The 21,854-nt window shown below is 49.8% G+C and overlaps 2 protein-coding genes across 2 annotated transcripts in view; one reads left to right on the top strand and one right to left on the bottom strand.

Annotated features, from left to right (window-relative positions):
- The window catches only part of M437DRAFT_45286 (uncharacterized protein), a gene marked incomplete at both ends in the record, with an annotated part of 31,684 nt that extends 15,865 nt beyond the window's left edge, over positions 1–15,819 (bottom strand). Inside the window, one exon of the mRNA XM_041021063.1 lies at positions 14,976–15,819. Within this exon, the coding sequence (XP_040881189.1) occupies positions 14,976–15,819 (844 nt within the window). The remainder of the gene's footprint in view (positions 1–14,975) is intronic.
- Positions 15,820–18,566: 2,747 nt separating this feature from the next.
- On the top strand, positions 18,567–21,203 carry M437DRAFT_45263 (putative ABC transporter; the record flags this gene model as incomplete). Its single annotated transcript, XM_041021057.1, has 3 exons — positions 18,567–18,740; positions 18,850–19,567; positions 19,615–21,203. The coding sequence occupies 3 exons, from the start codon at positions 18,567–18,569 to the stop codon at positions 21,201–21,203; spliced, it is 2,481 nt and encodes an 826-aa protein (XP_040881190.1).
- Between the last annotated feature and the right edge of the window lie 651 nt (positions 21,204–21,854).

The following is a 21,854-nucleotide window of genomic DNA, read 5'->3' on the forward strand; positions in this document are numbered from 1 at the left end:
TCTTGTTCTTTTTTTCTAGGCAGTTGACGGTCCCAAAGTCGACGCAAGTTGAATATATACAAGTCACCACTCGATACATTTTCAACATTGGACTTCACCAATCCTTGAATGACTCTTCTTCGCTCTCCTTCTCATCACCCCTTGCCCAAGGCAGGTCCTCTGGCAGATGCTTCTTGATCTCCTTGATGAAGTCTTGGATGTACGACAATACACAAGAAACAGGACCCGCTGTAGACTTCCACTCCTCAACACCAGATACCAAGGCTTTTCTCCAGTCTCCCTCGGAACAGCTCTCATCATTTGCCTCTGACGCAATAAACTCTAGAGCAACAGTCGGATGAGGTTTGTTGTCAAACTCGAGCTTGACAATTACGTTGTACCAAAGAGGCATCGGACGTAAGACCAGACGGCGAGTATCGATGGTTTCCATGGTTACACAGAATCAGGGGTCGAATCTCAAGCATCTATCCGTGTAGATCAACAACCTCCCCGCGCGACCATCCGCTCAGGGCCACGCCAAGTGTTGCGTTGTTGATCAACTGTGTAGTTGTCGAGAAGGCTCGAATTCGCTCGGACCATCTTGCTCGTAGTTAGCTGAATAACCATCTCCACATATAGTAGCTCCAGACTGCATGCCTTGATTTCAAGGCTGGTTTTACTCTTCCTGACATCTAACCAATCGTGCCGCCACACGTTTCCGTCCTGAATGCTATGAGACCAGATCAGCAGACCTGTAGCAAGCGTGCACCATGGTGGCCGAACGTCGTGGAGGTTCGAATTTTGATCACCATGGCGCACACTTGCTTGGCATTGTTTGTCACAAGGCGTCACAAACCATTAATCTTGGAAGTCAAAACTCTAATTGGACTACAAAGCTTCAAGAAGACTCTGCGAATTGTGTTCGAACCGAATTGTATTGAGCTCGCGAGTTAGTCGGTGACGAGCTGAATGAGTGTCGCAGCCCTGTTCCAGGCTACTACTTCGTCTCTGCTCTCGGATTGGCTTGACCTGCAGTCTACGCTATGTTCTGATTAGAGAAAGGCTGGCTCATGTCGCAGACTGCTGCTTCGTCCCGGTCTCTCAGTTCAGCTTGATTTGGATCCTGCGCCAGTTTCTGACGATGCAGTCGTAACTCAAGCGGCGGTGAGTCGATGTCCCTCTGGCCAATCTCCTATAATATCCGCGTTTTCTCTCCGCTTCCAAACACTGAGCGATCAACAAGCCTCCCACTTTCTCTCACTTCCGAAGACCATCTCCGACCAACGGTCATGTCCTCTAGCACGCTCACGGTTCAGCTCGAACAAGAAGAGTACCGCACTCTAAATGCTATCTTGCAGATGCTTGAAAGCGATCTCGTACGTCAAGCCTTTGTCTATCGAATATCATTGCCTGACCCAACCAGTACGTCTTCCACGAGGGTGAGCGCCTCGCCAGTCGCCTCGACAGATCCGAGTCGGAGACAAGAAAGTCATTCTACCGGTTGATCGATGTCTCGTCGACCGCTTGGACTTCCGAGGTTGTGATCCCAGACGGCTCTGTCGGATCCGGCGCAGAGACGACATCTGCGGCCGAAGACAGAAACCCGCCGTCGCAGCCATGCACATCGCGGCAGCAGCTACACTCCTGGCTCCCACAGTGGTCCGATGTCGCCTACGCCCAGACAAGCCCCCAGTACAGTCCAGTTCTCAATCGAGCTCAGTCCGAGATCTCAGTCGAGGGTGATCGAACCCAGATGTCGACAGGACCTAGGAAGCGTCAGAGGGTTGAGTCGGAATGAGCGCTTCTCGAACCAACGCGATACCGATCGTGAGTGGCTACCATCGGCTTTTGGTTTGCAACGTGCTAACATTCTGTGGCTCAGTGGTGTCTACGACTGCAACGTCCACGATTGTCAGATGTTAGTGCTTGGAAGAAGACAAGGAAATGCGCAAGCGTACTCTGAGATAATCCAGGAGGCTGGACCAGGGTGCCTCTCGCACCTACTAAGTGCCCGTCTTGTAACCCCGATGTCACAACGAATCTTGGGTATATTAAGATGACGAAAATTCTTTTATATCCTCCATATGCTAGTGATATTTTCCATTTGTCGAAAAGATGTATTACCTTACATGATTCATTTGTTACATGGCTTTCAAAATACCAGCCGCACAGGTAGGCAGCTTCGGCGTTCGCGGAAAATGCCCCCGATCAAAAACGCCACTTTGGTCGTTCACATTGGGCTCAAATTTTCTCACGCTGCACGTACAACTTTGGCATAGAAATACCCATGAATTGTCCAGATGGACTCACCACCTCCGTCCCGTCTAATCCTGTTGCCTGTCGACCACCGGCCACATTCGTTGTGAGATGCAAATGGCGCTTTGAAGAAAGCGATCTGGCATGGTCAGTTCGCTTTTCCCCACCAGATCCCTAGAACTGAACCGACCAAAAACGAAATCCTCCGTACATACTCGCGACCGCACTCCTCCTATCGACAATTGATAAGATCAACAGCCGCGTATCGAGGTTCCAGGGCAGCCCGCCGGATCAGTTACCCCTAAACTTTTGCACTGACATGAGTGGTTCAAAGATCGCGGTGGGTGTGACCACCGAATCACTGTCATTAAGAATTTTCCGTCGTCGGTGGATGACTTTCTTCGTATGAGCTTGACTACTAAATAATTGGCTGAAAATTCGCATCCTGACGCACGCCGTACTCCGCAATCTATTGGCATCTGATATCTACCCGTTCCGTCTCTAACAGGTGGCTGTATGCATGCATCTGATAGCACCGGCAGGCTCATGCACGCACAGAGCCTTCCCCTTTGATTTTTCCTCCGTGCTGGCTGCAAAACCAGGGTCCAGTTTCACAGCTTTGACGAACGGCTGTACGCTTACAGTGCCCCTTCTTGGTCAACCCTGCGCATCTGATCCTGACGGGACGCAAGAGTGTGGGGATTGAACTTTCGAATGATTCTGCTGATGATTCTGAACCCACGACTTGACGGAAACCACCTTCCGGTGTCGAATTAGAGACGAGCTAGTTCTCACAATCAGTATCGCCTCTTTCTGAGAGTGCACGCTTGGAGCTACTGACCTCCAGACTCGTCTCTTGTTGCATGTCGACCAGACCAATCTCTCGTTGCCTGTTGATGAGACCCGTCTCTTGCTGCCCATTCACGGTGCCGTGCGTGGGTCTCAGCTCGAGAGTGAACTGAAGCGGTGTCATCAGCGGAGGTCTAGCGATGCCCCATAATATCCTCTGAACGAACCCTTGCCACTGTGATGATGAAGCGAGGCAGCCAATCGACCACCACCGAGTAGATTCCGTGAGACAGATGCTCGACGCCCTTTATCGTGTGAGTTTTGCAATCAATTCAAGTATGCGTCATGTGGATTTCCACTCACGGGAGAGAGGTGCTCGAACAGATTGATGGATTTCTCATACAGCACCGGGTGTATACCCATGTACGCATGACACACGGCCAGGACGAGGTCTCTAAGCAACCAGAACACAAGAGCGGTGGAGTTTGTGCAGGCTTGGTAGACGGCGATGACCAAGTCCAAGTTTCGAAATATTTGGACGAAGATGGCGAGACCCAGTCCCGAGCCGACCAAGGTATAGAAGACCTGGAGGGAAGTCTCGATTGCTGACCAGAACATAGCGGTTGTGGGAGGTCAGCCTATGGTGTTGTTGGTGTTGACAGCATTCGAAGATGAGCGATCTTGGTCTGGCTTTTTGATCGTTTGACACGACCAGAAAACTTGTACACCGCTCGGTCCAGGAGATGCAGATTCCACGCAGTCTGAGACGGCGTTGACTGACCTGTCTTGGGATCTCAAAGCATCATTCTCCGAAAGTCGACTGAATTTTGCCATCGGTACTGGATCAAGTAGATGGTGTCTCAGAAGTGTATTTCAATCACCGTGATCATGACCAACCAAAGCCTTATTGCACCGCGCTAAAGAAAACCTGAAAAGACAGACTGAGATGCGAACAGCATCCTTACCATTCTTGGAAGTCACACCTAGAAACAGTGAACGGCGTCTGCACACTTGTTTCTTCTTTATCCTACGACATGGTGTGGTGATTCATCTGGATAGCGCCGAGAGGCTGGAAGGCTGGGCTTCAGGATCAAAGTAGGTCCTGCTTTCAAAATTCTGAGTCTTTCATCCCCTCAGCAGGCCAAACGGTGATGTCCACATCCAGCTGAGGTAAGACGGAATTGAGCGCATTGCGGCATGGGCTCGACGACAGTAAGACGCCCGCCGGTGCACACAAGGACCTTGCGGTATATCTTTCAGTGTAGACTTCACCGCCCTCAGGCACATACGAGACAGCTGCTGATCCACAGAAGGAACTTGCGGTGTGGTGTTTGGCGTCAATTTGACCGCTCTTGAACATAAAAAAGAGTTCGATCTCCTGCCAAACTGACCGTGTTTCCCTTGCGCAAGTTTTGCCCAAGATGTCGTCACACCTAGGAGAAGAAGACGTGAACGGCACTTCCTTCATCACGATAAGGGAGCACGAACAGGTAATGCGGCATGAAGCCTGACTGACTGGCGATGGTTTTACTCACTCCTGTCGCCAGTACCTTGAAGCCTTTCGCGCCGGTGTTGAGTTCCATCTCAATGCCTCGGACCAGCAGCTCAAACATCGTCACCCAGCCCCTGGTGCCAGCGTCACTAGCGGCAAAGATCGAGCGGAAAGCGATGTAGAGGACGACGCCTCCTACGTGCCGTTCCATGAGCCATCGTTTGGTGGAGGTCTCAACGCTCACACCCTGAAGAGCGAGTCATTTGCCTTCCCCCCTGGATTACCGGATGACGAGGACTCGGGAGAAAGCGAGACAGACCCTACACCCTACCCGTGGGTTGAAGTCGACACGGTCACGCCTCCCTGCTCTCGTTTTGTCTCTTTCTCACGATTTGCATGGTTTGCTATCGTAGCTCTCGTCGTCAGCGTATTTTGCTTGATTTGGGTTTGGATCCGCTTCGTCCAGCCAGGCATCCTGCTCGGTGTAGCGGCCATCACGTGGCTTGGTGAACTGCGTAACACTGGCTCCACCTATTTCTGCTACGCCCCTGGAGCTTCTTACCTGTTCAATTGCAAATCCCGCGAAAAGACGCTTGTGAAATCGACTCAGAGGACGCTCGACATGATCATTGATGCGATAGATCCAGCTACCCGGGATGTCGGTGGCTCAGTCATGGTATCCGATCTTCTGGTCGGGCTCTCCTTCACTTTCCTACAGAGCGACCTTCCCACCGATATCGTCCATCCGCTTGTTGAGCGTACAAGTACGATCAGGCAGATGCTGGACGAATATGAGATATCCCGAGAACTGCTGATGGACAAAGTCCAAAGAAACACCCACCGCCTGATACCAATGTACGAGAACCTGGCCAGCGGAAAACACAAATGGACCGATAAGGCGGTCTCGCTATTCGGTGGTAAGACGTATGCCGTGTCCGTGCAAGAAGATCTCATTGAGGAATTGCAAGAGTGGACTTTTGATCTAGCTCGGCTAGATTTGATGATGAGCGTTACCATGGAATACTGGTCTGAGACTCGTTCAGAGGTCCTGGAAATGATCGATGATGCTAAGAAGGAGAGGTCCGATGTTGAAGGCAGCCAAGGTATTTGGCTGTCTAATGTCAAGATACCTCTTTTGCCGAGTCACTTCGAGAGCATTAGAAAGATTGCAACCCTCTCTGCATCCGTCCAAGCTTTGACCGACATCTCACCCATGTTGGAAGGGATTCAGGGTCACTGCCGCAATGCCGCAGCTAACATGAACGCTGCAAAGGAAACTTGTGAAAGGCGAAAACAGGATATCGTCAGAAAGTGGCAAAGCGGAGCAGGAGACTGGACCAAAGTTGTTGCGGACTTACAGGCAGCCATGGTGAGGGCTACAGTGGCAAAGATGGAGGGAAAGCGGATTCGAGAGTTCAGGCAGATTGCGAGAGCCAACCGCGCGGCCTGAGGAGCTTCAGCGCCCCATATGTAGAGAATTACTTTTCCCCTCCTCTGCTCTTCATTCGGTTGCTCTCCTTAGCGCGTCATCTTGTATTGCTCTTTCCTGATCTCTACACGAGCAGAGGATTTGTCCTTGCTCCATCTCAATTTCGCGCAGATCAGCTTCATGTCATCGAGTATCAGACCAATCTCATGAAGGGAACCTTTTGACAGTGAAGATTTGTTTTGTGACGATCGACAACAAGATCTTAGAGAGTATGCGTATAAACCTCGATTGATCACTCAAGCAAGAATACTATGCTACTACCAACAACAGCTCTCTATACACAAATGCCACAACCTAGTTCGGGAATCTGCGCGTTGACACAAGCTTCCCATCTGTTCGTCTGTACGATTTCTAACGATTGTCCTCGGTAAGAAAGATGAACGTGTGCGTGAACGTTGCGATGCTATAGCTGTCGAAGGAAGAAAGGATTGAACCGTCTTCTCTCTATAATTCATTTCGATCGTACTCTTTCTTTGTTGTCTTAAATTACTGATTCAATCTGCAATCAAGCCCTTTTTGAAGCTCGAGCGCTTTTGAGAAGTGAATCAAGGTCTTGCGTTGGTTTTCAAAGACTCGTCGCTCTGAATTTCTGCTTGTCTCTCATTTCTCAAGACAACAACATGATGTAGGCTTCATGTCTAGAATGGTTTTTGGACTTGTCTGTGTCTATTCTAATCGAATGTGTCTAGGACAAACTATAGCGTTTCGTATCGCGCTATATCTGGTCTTCGTGGATAGGGCTCTGCAGCTACATAAAGGTATCCCATGCCCTTTGGAAGAACACCACTACTCCACATCATACCTTCCCTCACAGTATCGGCACTCCACTACTAGAAGTATCAACTTTTCTTCTCTAGTGCAATCACCAGCCTTTCCATCAAATCACATCGGCTTCATTCTTGTCTGAAAAGAGTCAGTACATTCTACAGCATCTAAAGGTTCCTGCTTATCATATCGTAGAATTTCCTCCAACGTCCACTCCACTTTAATACACAATAATGCCCACTATGGATGACTTCATCGTGTATGACGATGACTTCTCTGGCGAAGACGCGACATACGTGGACACACCCGATCATGATGATGATGATGCCTACGGAGACGAGAGTGTTCCCTGGTCGGAGGTCGAGGAGCTCTGGAATTAAAGTCGGTAGATCAAGAGTTGACGAGCGAGAGTACTTCTTATGCAAAGGCTGAGAGAGTTGGAATTGGGTCAATCAGGAGTTGATGTTTTGCAACATTTCAGACACACTGCTGCCGTCAGCAAACAATGCTCTATACTGTCTGCTTCGCAAAACTATAGTGTTCAACAGAGAGGGAACGTTTTCGTGCGCGATCTTTTTAGACAAACAGAGGTTCTTCGTATCAGCTTCCATCCATCTGCTCTCCTCGTGCCGATCCCTACGAGTGCTGCTAGGAGGGTCTCGAACGCATGGTGTAGGAGCTTGTCGTCATCCTGCTAAAGACAACAACAACAATAACAACTACTTACTCTTTGGTCTGAACAGTGTGCGAGTCGTTCCAGCTAATTTGAACATCGTCTATCCCGGCAAATGATGGTAAATCATCGTGGATGGTATATGTAAAGTCTGACTTGTGTCGGGTCAAAGTCTGGTAAACCATGCGAAACGGAGCTCTTTCGACATAGAAGAGAAAGAAACAAGAAAGAAAAAAAGAAGGAAAGAAAATCAGCATGGGACAAACAACGTATAGATTCAAAGCCTTATTGAAATCACAAACTCCGAGAACTCCAAATAAGCAAGTCAGCTAGCTACCACATGACTCCTGTATCCTTTTACTCTTCGATCAATCTTTCCTCACCCTGGACTCAAGGTCCACAACTTCCTTCGACTCCGGTTAACCTAGAAGCTTCTTCTCCCTACCATCCATCCTGATCCGATGCTCTTCATCGTCGGTCGTCGCAGACATAGCTTGCGGATCCCAGCCGTGTGGATTCTAGAACACTTCCAGCAAGCTCATGATGGCGCGGGCATAGGCAATCAGGTGTTTGATGATGGCCGTAAGCATGAGTCCGATGATGGCGATCATGGTGAAGTCTGCCCAGGGCTGACCCATGAGATCTTCCTGTTCGAGGATTCCTCTCACTCGATACAGGGTGGCGATGAGAGAGTTCAAGATCATCAAAAGAGGCTCATTCAAGTCGTGCAAGAAGTCGTTGACGTACTGGTTCCGTTAGTCACTGCGTTTTGTAACTAGAGGAAATACTGACGAAGAAGGCAGGCTTAAGCATGTGCGAGCGGTACTCCCAAGACTTCTACGTATCGTTTAGTACTGCAAACATATTTCTGATGGGTTTGACCTACGAGTGGGTTGTTGGAGAACCAAAAGCCGAAGAAGTCGTCGATCGAATTCCAGATCATCTGGGAAGTTCATGAGCACAGAGCTGTTAACCGAAGGAAGGACTCTCACCTTTGCATCGACGGGAGTGAGGTCGCACAGTATGGCCACGATGGCGCATCCAAGGAGTGTGATGAAGTGGACGGTGGTAGTGATGGTAGGCATGGCGTTTGTTTTGAGCTTCGGTTGTAATGCCGGTGAGGAGTAGATAGACAAGTTGCGGAGGAGATTCCAGTGATCTTTATAGACCTTTGCTCACCGCCCACCACGGCCGGCGAGCAAAGAGCTACAGGCCGCTGTCTCAAATCAAGCTACCAGCAATGGCATTTTGAGATTGTTGAAATGCAGACCCAGAGACCAGCAGTGTTCACCGCTCATAGTGCTATCCCTTTCTGGCTACCTACAGACTTATAGCCACCCTTTCTCACTTCGATTCGACGCACTCCTGGAACAACTCTGGCGGTGAACCGTCGTCAGACGGGTATACGACTGAAGATGTTCGCCTCATACTGACACAGTATACGGTGTGGCTTGCTGCTATAAGCACCACAAATCCTCGCGGATCAAGCGGTCCGTCAACTTGAAAGAATGATGTGAGGCTAGATCACGATGGCGCTGATACTGGTCCATCTGCACTTACATGATCCAAACTTGCCTGTCTTGGAGTCCCACCCATATGTGAGACCGGTCATCAGAAGCCAAGAGAGTATATATGCAACATCGTCAGCAGCTCATTTCCCGGATTTCAGTTTACTATCGTCTCTTTTCGAATCATCGCCAGCTTGATTCCAGGAATTAATGGAAACCGAGAAAGCACCTACTGTGGCCTGTGTCTTGGCACTGATGAGAGCTCTTTCGCCTGAGACAACCGAGGCATTCGAGCATCCAGCGAATAATCCGATGATGGACGACCTCGCTTCCATTGACTCCCAGTCTCCCATCATGAAGATCGATTTCCAGTCACTCTCCGGACGAACTTGTATCGTATTTGGCTCTTCTCGTTCTTGCGAGATGGTGTTCCCAGAAGCGGATCAGGTAGATCCTCATCATTTCGTCATCCATCTGGAACCGCGAACCGGGATCCTGCTTGTCACCGATCGGTCCCGTGCAGGCACGCGTATTTCCGATGGCACTTGGATGGAAAGCGGCAGACTCTTACGCGGAGAGACTTGGCCACTGATAGGCGCGATCACTCTTTCGTTCGGCAGGAACGACGTTCATCAGATGCGGCTCGTGATTCCAAGCAACAGACGCCGCAAAGAGCAATTCGAACAGCTTCTCAAGCGTTACACGTGGTCTGTCGGCAAGTCTGGACCCGCTTCGACCGCCATGCAGTTCCTTGACGGCCAAGGGCTTTGGCTGAATGATACTCTCGTTCCAATTCATCACGTCAACGCGGGTTCGTTCGGAGCAGTCTCCACGTGTCTCCGTATGAGTGATGGAACGCTCTTTGCTGCGAAAACGCTCCATGACACAACTGATGAAGTAGCTCGTCAATGCGCCCGTAGAGAAGTCGGGCTCTTGATGAAATTAGATCATGTAAGTCGGTCCGGATTTCCTTCATCCGAAGGTGTACTGACAAGTAGCGGACAGAAGCATATCATCAAGTGCTTCACCGCCGGAGCCGAAGCCATGCAGCAAGACCTTTTCCTCATGGACTTCTTCGCTGGCGGAACCTTGACCAGCATGCTCGATAGTTTGCTACCGCAGGCCCTGGATATTCCTTCAGCGCAAGCTCTCATTTGCCAATCTCTGGATGCTCTGCGCTACATCAACTCTCACGACCTGATCCATCATGACATAAAACCCGACAATATCTTGCTGCGCAGAGCAGATCCGATAGACATTGTACTTTGCGACTTCGGTATCGCCGAGGACGCCGTCACGGTCCTCGCTGAGGATGAGAATGGTAAGGGCTACGACTTTGCCGGTACGCCTGGCTACATGGCACCCGAATTCGGTACTCGTAAACATTCTTTCGGTGTTGATGTTTGGGCCTTGGGGGTGGTGTTACTCAATGCACTGCAATATTGGCCTTGGACCCACCTTGATCCGACGGATCTGCCAGTCTACAGTCACTTGCCGTGTGCCAGCCTCCTGGAAGGTATGCTCGCTCACCACAGTCACCGTTTGACCCCGTCCGCCTGTCTGTTGGTTGCTTGGGATCTACCTCTGGCGTCTGCGCTCAAGCGTGGAAGGATTGAAGACACTAGCTCTTCCTCTTTTCCCGAGTCAAAGCGCGCCAGAACCGGCAGCAGCGTTTGACGCGGTCCGATTACTGACGGCTTGTGGAACGTGTACGACGTCTTCGCGTCGAGGTTGCTTCCCTTCCTTCATACTGTGCGCCCTTGCACTGTTGTTATGCGCCGACTCTTCCCCATACTTCCCCGCACTTGGCGATGCCAGACCCTGAAAGCCGACGCCAACAGCTTGCGCCTGGACGACCCTGTGTCTGAGGAAAACATACCTATAGTATCTTGGAGGCTGCTGCCTGGAGTGTCGCGCGTTCTGCCTTTGTCGCATCTCTTTGTTTTGTCATATGGAAATTGCTTGATGAGTTTGTCGCACGCTGGATCTTTTTGGAAAGGAGCTCGGTGTCTTGGTTTCTTTTAAGTCGACGGATTTGCTGAGAAGCAGAACCTGGGAGTTCTGCTCACGGGATGGGAGGATATAAAAGCAGAGATCGCTCTGCCACTCTCTTCGTTTCTTGGTGCCTCGTTCTGAGTTCTATCTCCATAGCTTCAAGTCACTAGTTATCGTTCCTGCTTCCCTGCCTATGCTTTGTGTGATTCCCTGTTGTGTCCCTTGTCATTCCCCCTCCTCCTCTTCCTCCTCCTCCTCCTCCTCCTCCTCCTCCTTCTTCTCCTCCTCCTCCTCTCTACTCTTAGCATTCTTCACATGTGACCTAGTACGCTTTCTCTTCAAGACACCGCCGCGTCTGCTCGGAGGGTTCGACCACTCACGCGCCTTTCCAGGACCGGCCTCCGCAAGGGCAACTCCAAGCGGGCTGCCTGACGAGGGCGCTGTAGGCCTAGGTAGTACTTCTCTCTTGAAAGTGCCAACGTCGAAAGTTGATGTTGATCTTCCGGGCATACAGCGCTGGATGATGGCTCTGTACACGTCCTCCAAACAGTTTTTGTGAACATGTGACCACTTCTCCTGGACTTCTGGGCTGAGAGCCGATTCCTTCCAGAGGTATGGGATTGTGTCGAGTCTGTCTCCGGGGTCTTGAAAGGATGGCTGGGGCTTGTGACTCGGCCAGCGGCCTACAGTTTCTTCCAGCTCACCGGTCGACGACACGTAGTACGCTTGTTCTGTGGCCACCACAACCAGCGAGTCGACAGACGTGGTGTAGATCGGATATTTGGGACCATAAGGGTATTGGATGGCATAGAGTGGTGTGAGGTCCGAAGGCAGGTTGAGAAGACCGTCTGCTCGTAGATATCTTGCACGGTGGGTCGATTCGCGGAAAGCGTCGCGCGAGGCTTGATCCCAGGTGTAGCGCATAAAGAGAATGTCGGGGCACCTAGAGCTGTGTTGTTGTTAACCATACATCTTGTGCCGACTATCAAGTCCTTGCCGTGACCCACCCTGGTTGAGGAGCCACTCGGTTGCTCGGGTAGAGCTCAGAGTTCGGAGCCTTCTTCCAGATCTCTTTGTTTCTGATGTGAAAAAAGAAACCTTCGCCGTAAAGTTCGCTGGCCGCAATCTCGTTCAAAGCCATGACTGCAAGCTCATTCTTCGCCAGGGGTCTTCTCTTGCCATCAGCCGCCTTGTCGGCAATGGACATTGACCACTGTTCTGCCTGGGTAGCCTTCCAGAAGAAGCGATCGGACTTAGCGATCTCTCGAAGGGTTGGGGGTGCCATTTTCCAGCATCGACAGACTCTCGTGAATCCCGAGTGAGCGATATCAGAACATCAGAGCGGAGCACGAACAAGTCGGAACGGCTGATGAAGAGATTCGCCAAGGACGGTGAGTTTGTGTTTCACAGGGAAACCTGCATATCGGTTGGGCGTGCACTAGCAAACAACAACTTCGCTCGCTTTTCCATTTGAATTTGACCTGACCCCGACCGGCACTCACTCTCCTGAAATCAGACACGAACCACGACTGTCCTTCGTCGAAAAGGGGGTTTGTTTCTACCATCGCCAATGTCGGACAGAGACGATTTCCTCGCCCGAGTCCAGATGCTGCGTTCTCCGGTGCGCTGTCCAGACTGGGCGGCTATCCTGCAGGACGTATGCACGAAGTTCTGGGCGCGTCTCGACGGTGATGGCGAGGAACTCACCGTCACTGAGCCAGAAATCCATGCGTTCATCGACATTTTGAAAGACCCTGAGCGATTTGGTCTTGCGCGCTTGGTTATTCCTGACCTTCGGACCGCCGATCGATCCAAAGTCCTTACGAGAGTCAAACTGAACATCTTGGAAACCCTCTGCGGCGAAATGGAAAAGTACGACAGCATCGTTTCGAAGACTCAGGCGGATTTCGACACGCCAGCGTATCGGGCTGAGAAGGATATCATGCTAGACGTGAACATCTATCGTCTGAAGCTGCTTCTCTACGACACAGTCAGTCTCACTGATGCTGAAGAGGAGAAGTTCAATTCATGGTGGGAAGCTCGCCCTCAGCCACGCGGTGAAAGGGAATAACAATGTGAGGTTTCACGAAACACTAAAATCTTGTGTGCAAACTCACTAACATACCACAGGTGTCGAGGTTGATCTGCTCTCCACACCGCCAGTGACAAAAGGCTTGACCGCAACCGCAAGCATCATCTCGAATACCAAAAATCGCCAAATCCCTCCACGAGTAACTCCATCAGCTCGACATAGTGGCTCTCCCACTCGGACCTCTCCGGCTGGGTGCTGTCACCGCGAACACGCTTTCCCTTCTCCTCGAATCGCTGGAATGCCCTCAGAACAACACCGATGCGGCGTTCTGTCCATTGCAACGTGTCGACTGCCACTTCCAGCGTGTGACCGTCGTTCGCCGATGCAGTGAGCCAATCCTCGATGCGACTTCTGTTCTGCTTGGCTGCTTCGCGCTCATTCTTGACGCCCTCCATGTCTAAGAAGGACTGCAAGATTTGTTTGGCACTGTCGTTGAGATTGGTGAAGAATGTGTTGTTCTCTTTCGAGGAGTCGTATAGCGCAGTCTCCATAGCAGATCGGTGTCGTTTGACGCACTCTAGATAGTCGACAACCTCGTGTTCCCATTTTCCGATGCAGACCTGCAGAGACTCCAGCAGCCCATAAAGGGCGCCTTGATCCTCCATGAAGCTATTGTAGCTTTGTTCAGAATACTTTGTCATCACGAGTCTTGCGGAAGGTAGGCTGCGGGTTCGCAGGTGTACTCTTATGTCGGTAAGAACTTCGCGTGATTCCGGTGATGCGATCGGATTGTCTCGAATACCGGGCGGGTCGGTGTCGAACAAATTCGCGTCGAGACTACAACGTTTGTCGTGAATCTGGTTGACCAGTCCCACGACATGTGTAATGTTGCTGTCCAATGCAATGGATGGCATCGAAGCACTGGCGCCGGGGGTTGTCGAAAGCAGCGCAACCAGTAGTACGGTCCCAACCGCGAGCAAAGGCAGAATGCAGCGAACAATGCGATGGAAGAATCCGTGTGCTACGTGAGCAGAACCATCTGCTAGACGCGGCACATTGGGAGGTCGTTGTGACCCTGAGAAGCCTGCTTCCCCACGGGGTGATGCAGCTCCCGGCCTCGACAAAGGATCCTGAAGGCTAGCATCCACTCGTGTCCAGCACTTGGGGGCTGCTGGAAGAAAGCCGGTCTGCCAACGGTTCGCTAGCGAATCTTTCATCTCCGCTAGCCTGCTGGTGTAGCGGAAGGCCTGCAACCGTGCTGGAGTCGTCTGGATTGATCCATCCCGAAGACCCTCGGAGGAGAAGTATGTTGCCCCGGTCTCTTTCAGGGGTGCCGATGTATTGAAGTACGGCAACTGCTCTTCTACGGTGTCAAAATCTGCGGGTTCCTGCTTTATTCTGGTTGGACGAGGATCTCCCGCCAAGAGGATAGCGGTAGTGCTGGAGAAGGGGGTCGGGCAATTGAGAGGCAGGTCGTCGTTCTGAGTGTTCAGGGGACTATCATCTGCTTTGTAGTATTTGGACGAGCGCTTCGGTGCAGGCAGTGAGATGACCATCGGCGCGGTCGTTGCTGATGAAGATCTTAGGTGAGCAAAAAGTCAGTACCGCTCTCGCTGATGATATAGACTTGACATGTCTCACAGCCTCAGACATGTTCGTCTGTTCCAAGATGAGTCAACAAAGGCAGAAGACGACGTCTCAAAAGAACCACGGATCTGCTCGAAACGGGTACAACCATAGTTGAGACAATGCTCCAGAGCATGAGAGCACTCGGCTATACTCAACTTCTGATTGTGCGTCGTGTGACAGATGGGATGGTTGTCCTCGTGGCGCCAAGCTTTGGTCCCGTGGTGCAGGAACAAAGTCCGGCATAGCCACACGAACCTCGGATGGGGATATAAATCACCAAGAACATACATACAGCACGTTATACTGCTCTATAGGTACTAAAATACATAATATATACTATACGGTCCCCTACCTTAGCCGCAAGTGACCACGAGCCCAGCGCATGCATTGATTGAGGAACATTCTGGGTGAAGTTTCAAGCGTAGTCATGATACGAGCCGCAGGATTGAAGTTGAGGGTAATCTGGTAGCCCTGATCATAAACCCACCTTGTCAAGTTCTTATCGTCATCGTGATTGAGCGCATTCAAAAAGAAATTCATGAATGCATCATTCTGGATCAGAGAGGCACGGTAGAAGCTGGTACGACCAGAGAGTGTGGAAACAGCGCCGTCAATCAAGTTCGTAGCACCAGTGTTGAAGTTGCGGCGTTCAAGGTAGCAGATACCCAAGAAATTCGTAAAAGTAGTAGGTTTGTCAAGGTCGGTTGAGCGACAGACTCTTTGAGAAGGACCACAAGCACCAACCTCAGGATTTTCAAAGCATGCCAACATGGCGGTGATGAAGTCACTACCAGGCCAAAAGACATCATCATCAGCAAAGGCGACAATGGAACCAGTAACAGCCTGTTGAAGAGCTGCAACCATTTGAGTTCTCTTGTTGAGTTTGGCGACTCCAATGACTTGAACCATGTCGAGCTTCTCGTCATCAGATTCAGCACCAGCAGTAACTTCAGCGCAAGCAGCATAAACATCAGGAACAAGCTCGTCCTTGGTGACAACGATGAGCTGAAGAGGGTTGCAGACACGAATGCGTTTGAGACAGGCCATAACCTCATTCTTGTCGGCGAACACAGTGGGAACGACAACAGAAACATCAGTCGACTTGAAGGTAGGGTTCTTTTTGATAGGGTGACCCTTGAGGTTAGAGAAGGCAATGATGTTGACGATCAAGCGAAGGTAGCGGAACACACTAAGCAAGAAGAAAGTTAGCATGTAAGCGTTGGAGAATTTGTCCGAGATGCCGTAAACAAACAAGGCCAGAGCGAAGATGATCAGAGAGTAAGTCATCTTAGGGTGTTTCTTGAGGAATGGCTTGGTATAAGGCTTGACAGGTCTGAGGAGGAAGCTAGGAGTGGAAGTCAGCACATTGTATGTAGTGTTTAGGAGGTTGAAGACCATGAAAATGATCGAGAGAAAGTTGAGTATCAGCATTTTCTTTTCCAAACGAACCGGTCGTTCTGTGGTTTTGATTTTCTTTTGGGTTAGGGGATTGGGTTGCTGTTGGTTTGTTTTTGTGTTTTCGTTTGGATCTGGGAAGAGGAAAGAGAGCGCATCGCAGATGGGTTTTGTATACAATTCAAGAGCAGGAAACAATGCATACCGCTGTGTATGCGCACAAAGAGGTGCGTCTTTGACGAGATGAGTCCTTCTTCAGGGATTGAATGGGGATAATGGGGAGTCGAACTGCACACAAAGAAAGAAAGGGTTGGATGAAAAAGAGAAGCACCATGTGCCAAAGAAGTAGAGAGGACTCCCGACAAAGAAGGGCGAGTGACAATGAGATATGGAAATGCAACAAACGGATTGTGGGAGTTGAGTTCGTGGGATGTGAAAGAACTGCGAAGCAATTCGAAAGAACGAATCACGCTATCTCGATAGGCACTCAGGGAAACAACTCATCTTTTTGCATTGTTGTAACACCTTCGAGCCTAGACGCGGTTGCTGAGATGCTGGTCGATACTTGATAGAGCCTTCTTACAACCAAGTTAGAGAGTGTTATTGGCACAATAATAATCAATGTGAGGTTTAGAGTCAAAGATTGCCTTATTGCTCCGAGCTCACCTTCTTGACCGGTGCTTAAGCTCCAGTGCTTCTAATCAGATATCGAAACGATTCTCAAGCCTCAAGCTTCAACAGCTTCAAGTCTGCTGTTGTGATAGCCAGAAGCCTTACTAGAGTTCAGAGCAAGAATGACGAAGTCCATGCAACGCCCCAGCAAATGCGTGCAGATACGAGAGCGGTCCATTGAGATGTGAGCATAAGCTTTTGCGTTCCTTCATGGTGCAGGAACAGACTGGCGAGCCCTGTTTTTGGAGATCAGTAGAGATCTCGGACCATTTGAGCCCGTACGCTTCAATTGATAGACAGTGACGAATAATTCAAAGTATCGTATAGCACAAAGCAAACAGAATAGCTTGTTGTTTCCTTTGGCATACATAACCTTTCGAATGGCAAGTTTGGAAGTATGAAAGCCTAAGGGTCGAATCGTGTCCAGGCTCTCACCATTGTGAAGAGAGCAAGCATGATCGACAATTGAACCAAAGTTGAAAGGAATGTTCTGCTCACAGCCAGTAGATGGCTTCAGCCCACGTCCTCGATTTCGACCTGATTTTAGAATTTGTAGAAGATGGCGCTCGGGCGTGGAGAGGAAACCGGGAGACTATCAATTGCCAGCCTAGTCGTCCAGTTTCACGAAGAACCAGAAGAGTATATGAACAAGCAGGCTGGTCAATCTCATTGGAAGCCTCGTGGGCCCTAAACGGCTTTCAATCGTTCAAGAGACCATACAAAATCTTTGAGTATGTCCGTCCTGTGAGCCTTTTTCGTTGCATGTAAGGCATCCAGTATTGCATCTTACATCAGAAACATCTTTCAGCTAGGCTGCATGTGAACCAAAGAGGTCCAGGTTCGGTGGCTTGTCTTTCTGCTTGATCTTCCGAAGAACGAAAGCAACAAAAGTTCCAATCTTCATACTTTTCGTAAGCCATAGAAGGGTTGAACAGATTCTGCCAAGCCTCACGAAGTTTGCCCGTGTCTCGTTAATCTTCAGGTTTTGCGGGACAGACACATACGCCACAACGCCATGCTAAAATTGCTTCTTTACGTGCGTACTTGTATTTCTTTGTCAATTCACCTCAGAACTTGTATCAAGCAGGCTTGCCCACCTGCCGAGTATTGCGATAGACTCATCCGAGGCTGCAAGAGTCTTCACAAAGAACAACAAAGCATACCCATATTTGGCCATGCCTTTACCCACTAACATGCATAAAGCACTCGGAAGGCTGGAGGTGAACTGGGTTGACCGCAGACTGCGGAGTCCGACGCACGTCAATACAGTACCGGAACCATGGTATGTCTACAGTGGGGAGAGAAACGCCTCCATGTTGCGGGACGCGCTCACCAATCATCCTGACCGGCCCATGAGCGGTGTAGCCCCCAATAGGTGCGGTGTGAGCCCGAAAGTTGTAAGCATTTTCGATTATCAGGTGCCCCAATATCTTTGATTGGGGTATCTACATGCGTTGTCAAGGGGTCGCGCAGCCCCCGTTTCTTTGGTTGGCCATGACCGGTCCAAGTTCACGAAAATTCCATGGAAATCTATGGGTTCACTTCCGAGGTGCTTGCATGTCTTGCTGAGGTAAATGCTTTGTTGTAGAGACTAGAAAGGCATGGACAGGCCACCTCTCTAGATTGCGCATCGCTTGCACCCGCGACCTGTATGACTTAAGACTGAACCGACACCCAGGGCTTAGGAATTGTCTTGCTTGTCTCTTCATCTGACTAGTGCTGCTCCTGGCCCAAAAGAGTATCTCTCGCAATTAATAGACTCCTCAGGACAAGGTCCTTGCCTGTCGACTGCCTTCCATCAACAGAGAACATTCCGCACACACTACGGGTACTGGCATCAAAAGCGGCATCTCACATTAGCTGTACCTAAGCGAGGGGGTCACGAACGCCAAATGTCTTCAGACTCGTTGGTCGTTCAAGTTTTGCACTGGATCACACCCATCGCGATCGGCATAGCCTTCAGCGTCGCGCGGCTTATTGCATTCTGTACACTCCAGAAACCATCCAAATGTTCTCGTGGCTCAGCGAAAGCTAGGCAGACCGTGTCTCTAGTACTGTCAGCAGCCGTACTGCTACTATTCGTACGTGATTCTGCATTCTTCTCTAGTCTTTACTGACGTTCTTCAGATCGTGCAAGCTTTGGAGCATGCACTACATCAATTCCAAGAATTGGAGCAGCAAGATGTGACGCAGGATATTCAGGTAATCGCTCGTCAGAGACTTGATGGATTCGCGAGATCTGATTTGCTCAACCAGGTTTACATTGGAGGATCGATTTTCATCTGGGGGACTGTGACAATTAATCTACTAGGCAAGCCGAAGCGCGTCTGGCATCCTTACCTTACAACCTGGATCCTAGCTGCTCTGCTTGAGAGTTGTATTCTTCTGGTCAAGAGTTTTCCTAAGCCAAGCAAGCTCAACTTGGATTTTGATGCTCCTTTGCAAGTTGGTCGTATCGTGTGCTTGTTAGGTCTTGTTGGCAGTGTGGTTTACTTCTCCCTCCACCGGAAGCTAAAACAGCATCGAGCCGACGAAGAATGTCGACCTTTGCTCGATGGTCATGGCACAATGACTGATGATTATACCTCGGTGGAATCCGCCGAAGATGAAGATGGTGATCTGCCTAATGTCGAAGATGAGGACGATGGCCCCGATCATACGAAAGAGTTGAAGGAGAAGCAAAGGAAACGTTTACAAGAGTGTGGAAGCTGGATGGCATATCTGAGAGACTTCAAGGTGCTTGCAAAACTTGCCTGGCCTACTGGAGATCGATCTGCAAAGATCTGCCTGGCCATTTTGATGGTTGTAATACTCGCTGACAGAGCTTTGAATCTCTTGGTCCCTAGACAGCTGGGAATAATTACCGACAAGCTCTCCTCAATACGTGACACCGGTAAGGAACTATACAGTTGACGTAACAGCGAAGCTAACAAGATTTAGGCGAGATTCCCATCAAAGATATCGGGCTGTGGATGCTCTATGTATGGCTGAGTTCTTATGCTGGTCTTCACGCGGTCACTCAGTTCTGTCAACTGCCAATCGAGCAGCACGCTTATCGAAAGATCGGCACGACAGCGTTTGGTCACATCATGAATCTGTCTATGGATTTCCACAGCAACAAGCACTCAGGAGAGCTGATGGCAGCTATTGGGCAAGGTCAACACCTATATCGACTCTGCGATTTCGTCTTTCTCGATGTGGGCCCAATGGTCTTCGACCTCATCATAGCGCTGATATATGTCACGCTTCTTTTCGATGCAAGCATAACCTTAATTATGATCCTGGTCGGAGTTGGTTACACCTGCATCGGATCTAGAACGACTTCTTGGGCTATGAACCGCCGCAGACGGTACAACCAGGCTCAACGCAACGAGGCCAAGGTCCAGAACGAGAGTATCGGAAACTGGCAGACTGTTGCACATTTCAACATGGCAGACTATGAATGTGCCCAGTATTCAAATGCAGTTGATGAGCACAATGTCGCCCGAGGACGTTATTACATGGTGCATTACGCAGGGTATGCTGCGCAGAATCTTCTTTTGCTTCTCGGTCAACTGTCTGCTGCGTTGCTTGCAGCATACCGTGTGTCTCGTGGTGCAGCGCCTGTTGGCAACTTCATTACTCTAGTGACTTATTGGCATACGATCGAAGCACCGCTTACCAGCGTCTCGTTTTCCGTGAGACAACTGTCTCAGATGCTTATTGACTCGGAACGACTTTTGGAGCTCTTACGTACCAAGCCGAGTGTTACTGACCGCCCTGGAGCAAAACCTCTACGCTTCACAAAAGGTAAAATCGAATTTGATAATGTCAGATTCTCTTACGACATTCGAAAAGCATCTCTCGACGATGTCTCTTTTGTTGCAGAAGCTGGCAAGACCATCGCGCTTGTTGGGGAGACAGGTAGTGGGAAGTCGACAATTCTCAAGTTGCTCTTTCGATACTACGATGTATCGAATGGCAGCATCAGGATTGATGGTCAAGACATTAGAAGCGTCACTCTGAATAGTCTCCGTACAGCATTCGGCATGGTGCCTCAAGACCCATGTCTGTTCAACACCAGTATTATGGAAAACGTCCGCTATGCTCGACTGAAAGCAACAGATGAAGAAGTCAAAGAGGCTTGTCGAGCGGCAGCAGTTCACGATCGCATCATCTCATTCCCTGATGGTTATCAATCTACTGTTGGAGAGCGTGGCGTGAAATTGAGTGGTGGTGAACTTCAACGCATCGCAATTGCCAGAGCAATTTTGCGCAATCCTCATATTGTGCTGCTGGATGAGGCAACAAGCATGGTTGACGCAGAGACAGAAGCCGCAATCCAGAGGGCCTTCAAGAGACTGACTAAAGGGAGAACGACGTTTGTTGTGGCTCATCGATTGTCAACAATCCAAGATGCAGATCTCATTCTTGTTGTGCAGAATGGTCAAATTGTGGAAAGAGGCACACATGAGCAGCTCTACAGTCTCAATGGCAAATACACCAGACTTTGGTCGAAGCAGTTGTCGAAGCAGACGACAAAGGCATGATCCGACTTCAGCAGGAGGGCGGTCGTTCTGGAGTACCTTTGGCATCTATTTGCGTTGGTGGTATCTTCTGGCAGCGAGCGCAAGATACCCGGGTAATTAGTGGATGTGTGAGCTCGTTCCGGGGATTTTCTAATAGTCAAAAGTTCACAAAGGAGAATTGGAGAATTGACGGCCAAAGTTTCTGGCAAGGCAAGAGCCTAGACCAGATTAATTTTTTTGTGTATTTGATGGGGATAGGTAGAGAGAGAATGAACATCCCAGCAAAAGACATCGAGCAAGCCAAATGAAGTAAACAGAATAACAAAACCAAGCAAGATGGTGAGAAAATCAGTGTGATGCTAATCTCACGATGGATACCTGCTCGGCCGTTCCTTGCAAACTTAGGAAAGCAAGAAACAAGAAGGATGAGAACAATGAGGGCGTTAAGAGTGCAACGCTGCAAGATGATCCGCTCGCCGTCAAAGCAACAAAGGCCGCAGCCAAAACAAACGCCATGCGAAAAAAGAAAAAAAACCGCATACCAAGTCCGCGACCCCAGTCCTAGGGATAGTCTAGAGTTGTAGGAAGAACCTCGTCGAAACAAAAAAAGAAAAAAATCTAGCTGCGCATATTATGGCTGCGCTGAAAATAGGGAAAAGAAAGAGATGAGGA

This window comes from Aureobasidium melanogenum (genome assembly GCF_000721775.1).
Source record: "Aureobasidium melanogenum CBS 110374 unplaced genomic scaffold scaffold_6, whole genome shotgun sequence".
NCBI classification, from domain to species: domain Eukaryota; kingdom Fungi; phylum Ascomycota; class Dothideomycetes; order Dothideales; family Saccotheciaceae; genus Aureobasidium; species Aureobasidium melanogenum.